Source organism: Orycteropus afer, unplaced genomic scaffold (genome assembly GCF_000298275.1).
Source record: "Orycteropus afer afer isolate SDZICR_OR568_19922 unplaced genomic scaffold, OryAfe1.0 scaffold00054, whole genome shotgun sequence".
Lineage (NCBI taxonomy): Eukaryota > Metazoa > Chordata > Mammalia > Tubulidentata > Orycteropodidae > Orycteropus > Orycteropus afer.
Genome location: NW_006921641.1, coordinates 4,334,241 through 4,344,303, shown reverse-complemented (window position 1 = coordinate 4,344,303; position 10,063 = coordinate 4,334,241). Strand labels below are relative to the sequence as shown.

Here is a 10,063-nt window from a genome sequence, read left to right as displayed (position 1 = left end):
CTGATACTAAATTAATGCTCAAATTTATACTCTTTTGCTTTTTATGTCACAAAGAAAAGATACATACGCCCGGGCCTCACTTATCTCACTTATTGGCATGGTTAGCTGTTAAACCTTAGGCAATGTGCCACTGAAAGAACCAAACTCACTGCATCAAGGTGATTACTACTCATAGTGATTCCCTTTGGGTTTCTGAGATGGGCTGATAACCAAAAGTTCCCAACGAGGAAGCATATTTCAGGAGCAGCGCAGCGAGCAAACACAACCCCTAGGCCGGTAGGAGCCGAACTGCACCCTGGGAGTTGCAGTTCCGCTCGGAAAGGGCCCCAAAGAGGGCGCCGCACATGCGCACTAGAAGAGCCAAGTCAACAAAGACGGCAGCGTGAGCGCGCGCGCCGGAAAAAGACACAGGAGGGCGTGCGCGTGCGCGCCGCGCTCCACTATCCGGAGGCAGAGGACGGGGAAGGGGGTGGGGAGCAAGAGTTGGTCTCCTACAGACAGCCGAAGACCTGTTTGTGCTCCTAGCTCTTAGGAGAAAGGGGCGTGGCCGGCGGGCAGGGCGTGGAGGTGTCGAGCTCCTGGGACCGGCAGGCGCGCGGGCGTTTGTGGCTGTCGCAGTGGCCGCCGCCGTCGCTTGGTCGCCGTCAAACTGCGGGAGGCGGGTTATGGCGGCGGCGGCAGTGGGAGCTGTGAATGAATTCCCCAGGTGGACGAGGGAAGAAGAAAGGCTCCGGCGGCTCCAGCAGCCCGGTGCCTCCGAGGCCTCCGCCCCCCTGCCTGGCCCCCGCCCCTTCCGCCGCCGGGCCGGCCCCTTCGTCCCGGTCGCCGCATAAACGGAACCTGTACTATTTCTCCTACCCGCTGTTCGTGGGCTTCGCGCTGCTGCGCTTGGTCGCTTTCCACCTGGGGCTCCTCTTCGTGTGGCTCTGCCAGCGCTTATCCCGCGCCCTCATGGCCGCCAAGAGGAGCTCCCGGCCAGCGCCAGCGCCAGCCCCAGCCTCGCCCCCGTCGCCTGTGCCGGGCGGGGAGGCCGACCGCGTCCGAGCTTTCCACAAGCAGGCCTTCGAGTACATCTCCATTGCCCTACGCATTGATGAGGACGAGAAAGGTAATGGGAAGAGGGGGAGTAGGGGAAGGGGGCAGCACCGGGAAGAAAGAGGCAGGGGTCGCAAAGAGAAGATAACACCTGAGTCCCTTTCCTGGGGGAGGGGCCGTTTCCACCCTGGTATTGATCTGCCCCTGGGGAGCGCTCTCCCGCAAGTCAGACCCTCATCTTTTATGATTTTCAATTAACATCCTCTGTCCAGATACCCTAGTTATACACTTTGTTTCAGACTGTAGCCTTCCTCCGCACTTCTCTGTTAGACACCCAGACGTGCTGGTAACAGTGACAGTTGTCCTAGAGTGACCACACAGATTCTTTCTAGCAGTGTGCACAGTTGTAAACAGTCTGCGGCCCCGTCAGAGCCAGGTTTCCAAAAGGTTTTCATATCGAAGAACCTGTACCTTGTTACAGGCTTTTAATGAAAGCAGAGTACTGTAGTTAAGGTGTCAGAAATCGAAAAAGAAAAATAACAAAAGGTGACTTAATTTTGAAAGGAACATCTGCATATTATTACAACTGGATTTGCAGTATTTTTTAAAGTTTCATGACAGTCATTTTGTCGATATGATGACACCTAAATATTTTCCAGTGAAGTTGTATTGTAGCATAAAAATTCTGCTCTGGTTGCTTTGATTTCAATTAAACCAGTATTCCAAGGTGGCTTCTCTAAGTTTCTAAGCTGAAATTTAAAATGAATGAATAGGATAAACTTACTATTTTAGAATAAAATCTAAAACAAATGACAACAAGGATAATACAACCCTTTCTTAGTTATTTAGTGCTGTTGTAACAGGATACCATAACAGGATGGTTTAATTTTCTCACAGTTTAAGAGGCTAGAAGTCGGAATTCAGGGTGCCAGCTCCAGGGGAAGGCTTTCTCTGTCAGCTTTGGGGGAAGGAAGGTCCTTGCCTTTTCAGCTTCTACTTCCTAGTTCTTTGCAAATCTCAGGGTGGCTTAGCATCAGTCTTCCCCCATCTCTCTTCTTTCACTTGGTTGGATCTAGAAAGAGATTGACTTAAAACATACCCCCCCCCCACACACACACCAATTTGTCTCATAACATAACAAAGACAAACCATTCCCAAGTGGAATTGTAACCACAGACATGTTATGTGTCTTCCAGTTGCCTCCAACTCACAGGGACCCTCTATGTACAACGCAAGATAACACTGCCGATTTCTGCACCATCCTCACAATCCTTGCTGTGCTTGAACCCATCTTTGCAACCACTGTGTCAATCCATCTCATTGAGAGTTTTCCCCTTATTTGGTGACCCTTTACCAAGCATAATATCCTTCTCCAGGAAACGGTCCCTTTTGACAACATGACCAAAGTAAGTGAGATGAAAATAGTATGGTTGGGGTCAGGTGCACCTTAGTCTTCAAAGTGGCATCTTTGCTTCTTAACACTTTAAAGAAGTCTTTTGCAGCAGATTTGCCCAATGCAATACATTTGATTTTTTTTAAATTGTGATTTGGGTGAAGATTTACAGAGCAAGCAAATACACTTTCCATAGCAGTTCACATACACTTTGTCTCATGACATTGACCACAGTTTACCACAATGCAACAGCTCCCCTCCCACCTCCTCCCCATAGTTACCCCGTCCCAGTGTCCATCTCTCCATGGGCTCCTGCCCCCTGAGCTGTCTCCCTAGGCATGAACAGCCCTTCTTTCTCCATGATTGTTCTCTCCAAGGAGTGTATCTACTTGAGGTAAATGTTCAACTCATATGCCTGTATTTTGTTTGTCTGGAAACCGCAGGTGTAGGTTCAATTCCAGACTCGAAGGGCAGTTAGGGGCCATAGTCTCAGTGGTTCCACCAGGCTCTATCCGACCAGCAAACCTGGTCCCCACCTTTTTTTTTTTTTTCCTCCAAATGATTTTGAATTTTGTTCCACATTGTTCTCCCTCGCTATCAAGGATCGCCTACATAGATCCACTTCAAGTGGATGACAGTGAGTGGTAGCTGGGCACCATCTAGTTCTTCTGGTCTCATAGTTGTATAGGCTGCAGATCGGATGGTGTACCAGTTGCTAGGACTAATTGTTTCCATGAATTTTGGTTTTCTTCATTCTTTTTTGCTCTGGACAAGTAGAGATCCATTGTTGCATCTAGGTGGCAGCTTGCTAGCTTTTAAAATCCCAGTTGCTACGCTCCAAAATAGGAGGTGGAACAGTGTTTTGTATAGTATGTTATGCCAATTGAGCTTGATGTACCCTGCGACTATACGTTTGATTTCTTAACTGCTGCTTCCATGGGTGTTGATAACTACAGGCATACAACTTAGGGTTTACAACAAGTATTTTTAGGGGACACAGTTCAAGCCATAGCAATCTCTTAGGTTTCTTTTAAGCTAACATTTTTTAGTTACTCTGTGACAAGAGCTGTGCTGCTAGCTTTGCATGTGCTCTCATTTAATCTTAATAATAACCTTGGAAGGTAAAGAAACCTACTGTTAGCATTTCATAGATGAAGAAACTGAGTCATTAATGGTTAAAGCATGTCAATCCAAACATATGCTAATAGTTAATGAGTTTTTTTTTTTAATGAGAGATGCTAAATGATGTTAGAAGGAGTCATACTATGTCCCTCCTCTCATTCCTTCTTTCAGTGTGTTGAGAACTTGCTTTTCGCTCTAACTCCTAAAGAAATCCACCTTTCTACCATGCCTCAATTGTGTTATTGTTATGTGCTGTCGAGTCGGACCCGACTCATAGCGTTTGACGACTCATGGGTTTCCGAGGCAGTATCACTACGGAAGTAGATTGCCCCATCTTCCTTCCGAGGAGTGTCTGGTGGGTTTGAACCACCAGCCTCCTGGTTAGCAGTCAAGTGCCTTAGGCACTACGCTATCAGAGCTCCCATGCCTCAATTAGGTGTTCATTTGTGTTGTGTGCTAGTGATAAAATGAGCCATCTGCAGTTCATTTGTAGTGTCTCTCTACATTACTAAATCCAAAAACTGTTTTGGGATTTCAGTCTTGTTTAAATGTATTTCCTCTGCAGGGCCTAGAAGTGAGAAATAGGACATAGGGGAAGAGGTAGATATTCATCCTGGTTTTGGAATGTAAAGACAGTGAGAGGGTTAGAGGGTTCAAAGATGGAGACACATTTAAGGAAAAATACTATGTATTTATGGAAGGAAGTTTTTGTTAATGGCTCTGGTCACCGTCTCTTAGGAATATCTGTGGATCTCTTACGGAAGGTGAAGGTGAAGAGGAGTACTATGATTACTTCATTATAGAAGCATTGTTTTATTGCAGTATACTCCAGTAAATTCTGCTGAAGCTTACTAATCCAGATCAAAAGATGTTTTAGAATAGAAAGGATGTTTTAAGAGTGTGTTATTTTAATTGTTATATTTAGGAAGAAAATGCAAGGAAAATCAGGGAACTTTTAGTTAATACTGGTTTGTGGGATTTGGGGGTAGGTTAAGAGGTGAGATCAGGGAAAATCTAGGCATTCAGAAACAATCCTGGACTCTCAGATTTTAAAGAAAAAGCAGTTCCATGTGAAGAATAAATGACAGAAATAGAATGTAAACCTGTTTCATACTATCTAATCTTTGGGTTTCACTGTTAAATATACTTTAAAATTTAAAATAAATAAATAAATAAATATTTTCAGTGATCTGTATGCTACATATTTCACTCTTTTTTCAACTGATGTTTGTATTCATAGAAATATTTTGTTTCTCTAATGGACATCAGAATGGGTTACGACAGCTCTTTACTTTGAGTTCAACTGATGCTTTCCTATACCAAGTTAAATTAGTTCACATTGAAACAAATGAGTAACGTATTCATTTTCTTTTAAAAATGTAGTAAAATTGAGTTTATTTTGCCAAAGTTTTCTTCTATCTCAATTGTACTTTAGCCTTAATCTAGTCGCTGAAAGACAGAATTCACATTTGAGATATGGTTACCTCTGACCTGTCCTTGACAACAGAGAATTTTAATTTTATTCCAAGAAAATTAAATTCTCCCCTTCTCTCACTTTATCAAAGTATATATAACAAATGGAAATAAATTGGCTAGGCCATCTTCAAAATTTTCCTAACTGGTAAGCCAGTAGGCTTTAAGTTAGGAAACGATAATGCTGCTAACCCAAAGATTGGCAGTTCAAACCTACCCAGCAGCTCTGAAAAAAGACCTGACTGTCCTCTCCTGTAAAGGTTATAGCCTAGAATTGGGGCAGTTCTGCTGTGTCACATGAGGTGGCTATAAGTCAAAATCAACTCAATGGCACCAAACAACAGTGTCATGTACTACTATTCTTACAGCTTGACTTAGCTGCTAAAGGTATGAAAAGCGAACTATTTCAGATTATAGTAGTGTTAATGAATATAGTGGGAGCTCTGGTAGCATAGTGGCTAAGACACTTGACTGCTAACCAGAAGGCTGGCACTGCTAACCAGAAGACTGGCTGTTCAAACCCACCAGCCACTCCTTGGAAGGAAGATGGGGCAATCTACTTCCATAGTGATACTGCCTCAGAAACCCAAAGAGGGGTTGCTATGAGTTAGGTCCGACTCAACGGCACATAACAAGAACAAAAATGTATATAGTAAAGCAAACTATTTCAAAGTAGAGTAGTGTTATTAGTTCCAGCATTTTGGTGCCTTGAAATTATAACATCAGATTAAATCTAATTTTAATAAAAACAAAACAAAACAAAATCACTGCTGTCCAGCTTGTTCTGACTGATAGCAATCCCTCCTTGGGTTCCCAAGGAGGTGTCACTACAGAAGTAGATCGCTGGAGTCTTCCTTCCAAAGAGTGAGTGGCTGGTGGGTTTCAACCACCAGGTTTCAACCGCCAGGATTCTGGTTAGCAGTCAAATGCCTTAGGCACTACACCACCAGAGCTCCTCCTTACATGCAAATACCATGCCGTTTTATATAAAGGACTTTTATGTCCGAGGATCTTGTTATCTGCTGGAGTCCTGGAACCAGTCCTCTGTGGATACTGAGGGGTAACTCTATATATTTCTTGTTCATTTTATGTCTCTTCTTTTTTCGAAGAGTTAAATAATTTTGTCTTATTGAATATCCTTGTAAGACTGATAATTTATGATACCCATTTTTTATATGGAGAAACTACAATTGAAAGAGTAAACTCACAGTATCAGAAGCCGGAAGAGTTTAGGTGAACAGACTAATTTTGTAACTTAAAATAAGCTGGTTCTCTGCTTTTTAATGCTCGTGATGGGCCCTTTGCAATATTTGGAGGAAAGGAGATCCTGTTAGTATGGTTCCTTGGATTAACTGAAACAAGACCTAGCATGTTTTGTATGGCTCCTGCTACTAGACAAGTCTGAGATCTGAGCTCTGGTAATAAATACATGGTGCAAGTTCTATAGGTGTGGTTTGTTATGCAGGACTTAACAGTAAGGGCCCAGTTTATTGCATGAAAGAACCGGTTTTTTTTTCAGAATGTAGTAAGTCTGGAGAATCTGACATGAAAATTAGAAATTAGTAAGATCTTTTTCTTTTTCTCTTCATTCCGAGTTTTAAGGTATATAAATAAATATATATATTTATAAATTATATACACATGTATCCCCTGCTTTTTGAATGTTCAGTTTATACCACTTCACTTTTCAAAAGACCTACATTAGTAACTGTTTTCTGTAACCGAAATAAATCCGAAGAGAATTTTCACTTTTTTGGAAAAAGGTGGAAAGCAAAACTATTATTCAGCTTTTGTTTTATAGGGAGCCTTTAAAGAGGCAGCATGCATATTAAGCCATGAGAGGCATCACAAAGCTCTTTCCATGGGCACTACACTCAGCATCAAGCTACCATAGCTTTGAACTGTGTCTGTGCACGCTGTATGTTAGTGTTTTTTAGTTTTATGTGTTATTTGGTATGATTTGGTAAGTTATTTTTTGGGGTTTGGGAATGCTCAAAAAATACTTCCCATATAAAGTAATTGCTTTTTCACATTATGCCATTTTGGTTTATGAAAGATTTCGTAGGAATATACTACTTTTGGATAGCAGAGGAAACTTCTCTGTTCTCTGTGTGTGTCTCTCTCTCTTTATATGTGTGTGTATACACACACACACACCATATATGTTGTTAGGTGGTTGTTGTTGGGTGCCTTCAAGTGGGTTCCAAGTCGTAGTGATGTTGTATGTAACACAGAGTAAAACACTGCCCTTTCCTGTGCCATCTTCGCAGTCTTTGCTATGATTGAGTTCATTGTTGCAGCTACTATGTCAGTCTATCTCATTGAGGGTCTTCCTCTTTTTCGATGACCTTCTACTTCACCAAGAATGAAATCCTTCTTCAGGGACTGGCCCCTCCTATGACGTAACCACAGTATGAGAGAAAAAGTATCACCAGCATCCCTTCTAAGGAGCATTGTGGCTGTACTTCTTGCAAGTCAGGAGTTGTTTGTTTTTCTGGCAGTCCATGATATATATATTAAATACTCTTTGCCAACACCGTAATTCAAATGCATCGGGTTTTCTTCAGTCTTCCTTACTCATTACTTAGTTTTCGCAAGCATATGAGGTGATTGAAAATAACATGACATCTTTGCTCTTTAATACTTTAAAGGTCTTTTGCAACATATTTGTCCAGTGCAGTACATAGTTTGATTTCTTGACTGTTGCTTCCATGGACATTGGTAGTAGGTCCAAGTAAAATGAAATCCTTGACAACCTCAATCTTTTCTCCATTTATCTTGATGTTGCTTATTGGTTCATTCGTGAAGATTTTTGTTGTCTTTATTTTGAGGTGTAATCGCTACTGAAGGCTGTAGTCTTTGATCTTCATCAGTAAGTGCTTCAGGTCTTCATTTTCAGCAGGCAAGGTTTGTCATCTGCAAATCATAAGTTGTTAATGAGTCTGTCTCCAATATTGATGCTGCATTGTTCTTCATATAGTCTAGCTTCTTGGATTGTTTGCTCAGCATACAGATTGAATAAGTACAGTGAAAGAATACAACCCTGACACACATCTTTCCTGATTTTAAACCATACTGGATCCTTTTGTTCTGTTCGAATAACTGCCTCTTAGTCTATGTCTAGGTTCCTTATATGCACAATTAAGTGTTCTGAAATCCCCATTCTTTCCAATGTTATTCATAATTTGTTATGATCTACAAAATCGAATGCCTTTGCAGAGTCAATAAAATACAAGTAAAGATTTTTCTGGTATTCTTTACTTTCAGCCAAGTTCCATCTGATCTAAGTAATGATATCCCTCATTCCACATCTTCTTTTGAATCCTGCCTGAATTTCTGGCAATTCTCTGTAGATGTACCGTTATTGTTGTTGTTGTGTGCCGTTGAGTCGGACCCCACTCGTAGCAACCCCTTCTTGGGCTGCCGAGGCAGTATCACTGCAGAAGTAGATTGCCTAACCTTCCTTCCGAGGAGTGGCTGGTGGGTTTGAACCGCCAGCCTTCTGGTTAGCAGTCAAGTGCCTTAGACACTATGCTACTAGAGCTGTACTGTAACTGGTTTAAATTATTTTCAGCAAAATTTTACTGTGTATGTTATACTGTGTGTAACAATGATATTATTTGATAATTTCCTCATTCTGTTGGATCACCTTTGTTTGGAATGAGCATAAATACAGATCTCTCCCAGTCAGTTGTCCAAGTAGCTTTCTTCCATATTACTTAACATAAACACATAAGCGCTTCCTGAATTACATCCATTTGTTGAAACATCTCACTCAGTATTCTGTCAATTCCTGGAGCCTGTTTTTTGTTTGTTTGTTTGTTTGTTTTTGTCATTGGATTCAGTTCTTGATCATTTGCTACCTCCTGAAATGATCGAACCAATTCTTTTTGGTACAGTGATTTTGTGTATGCTTTTTTTTAAATTGTGATTTGGGTGAAAGTTTACAGAGAAAATTCATTTCCATACAGCAGTGCTTACACATTTTATGATATTGATTGTAATTCCCATAATGTAATAGCTCTCTTCCTACTTCCTCCCTTTGGTTACCTTTTCCATGTGGCCTTTTTTACTGTGCATTCCTGCCCACTGAGCTATCTCCCTGCACAAATACTACTCTTCTGACCTCCCATGAGTGATTTGGTCTAAGGAGTATACCTACCTTATATGCCTATTTATTGTTTGGCTGTAAGCCATGGGAGCAAGTTCACTTCCAGGTCTGAAGAGTGACTTGGGGCCATAATCTTGGGGGTTTCTCCTTCCATCTTCTTTTGATGCTTCCTGCATTCTTCAGTATTTTGACCATAGAATCTTTCAGTATTGCAACTCAAGGTTTGAATTTTTTCTTCAATTCTTTCAGCTTGAGAAATGCCAAGCGTGTTCATGCCTTTGGATTTTCTAACTCTGGGTCTTTGCACATTTCATTATAATACATCGTCATCTTGAGCTGCCCTTTGAAATCTTCTGTTCAGCTTTTTCACGTCATCATTTCTTCCATTTGCTTTAGTTATTCTCTGCTAGAAGGAACTTTGAGTCTTTTGGCATCCATTTTGGTCATTTCTTCCTTCCCTCCCTGTCTTTTTTATGACCTTTTACTTTTTTTCGTATATGATATTCTTGATGGCTTCCCACAATTTGTCTGGTCTTCGGTCGTTGATGTTCAGTGTGTCAAATCAGTTCTTCAGATGATCTCCAAATTTGGGTTGACTGTACTTAAGTTTGTATTTTGGTTCTTGTGGACTTGTGTTAGTTTTCTTCATATATCACCCACCAGAACAAGGCCAGGGGCTGACTGGAAAAGACCATCAATTGCGCTAATATGCTTTATATGTAACATACGTGACTTTAAACTATGTATACACATACACACTGCAAAAAGGGCAAGGAGGCCACATGTTCTGACCTCCTCTAATCTCACAAGAGGAAGACAGCAGTAACCCAAGGCCTATTACTGCAAAGCCAAACATGCTGCCTCCCTCCAGCCCTTTCACCAACCGTTCTTCCCAAAGCACCCACCACCTCTCTCCTGGGTTCAATAAT

The 10,063-nt window shown here is 41.6% G+C and overlaps 1 protein-coding gene across 1 annotated transcript in view; it reads left to right on the top strand.

Moving 5' to 3' along the window:
• The first annotated feature begins 693 nt into the window (after positions 1-693).
• SPAST (spastin) overlaps positions 694-10,063 on the top strand; it is a 161,182-nt gene continuing 151,812 nt past the window's right edge. Inside the window, exon 1 of the mRNA XM_042780684.1 lies at positions 694-1,108. Coding sequence (XP_042636618.1) covers positions 694-1,108 — 415 coding nt within the window. The remainder of the gene's footprint in view (positions 1,109-10,063) is intronic.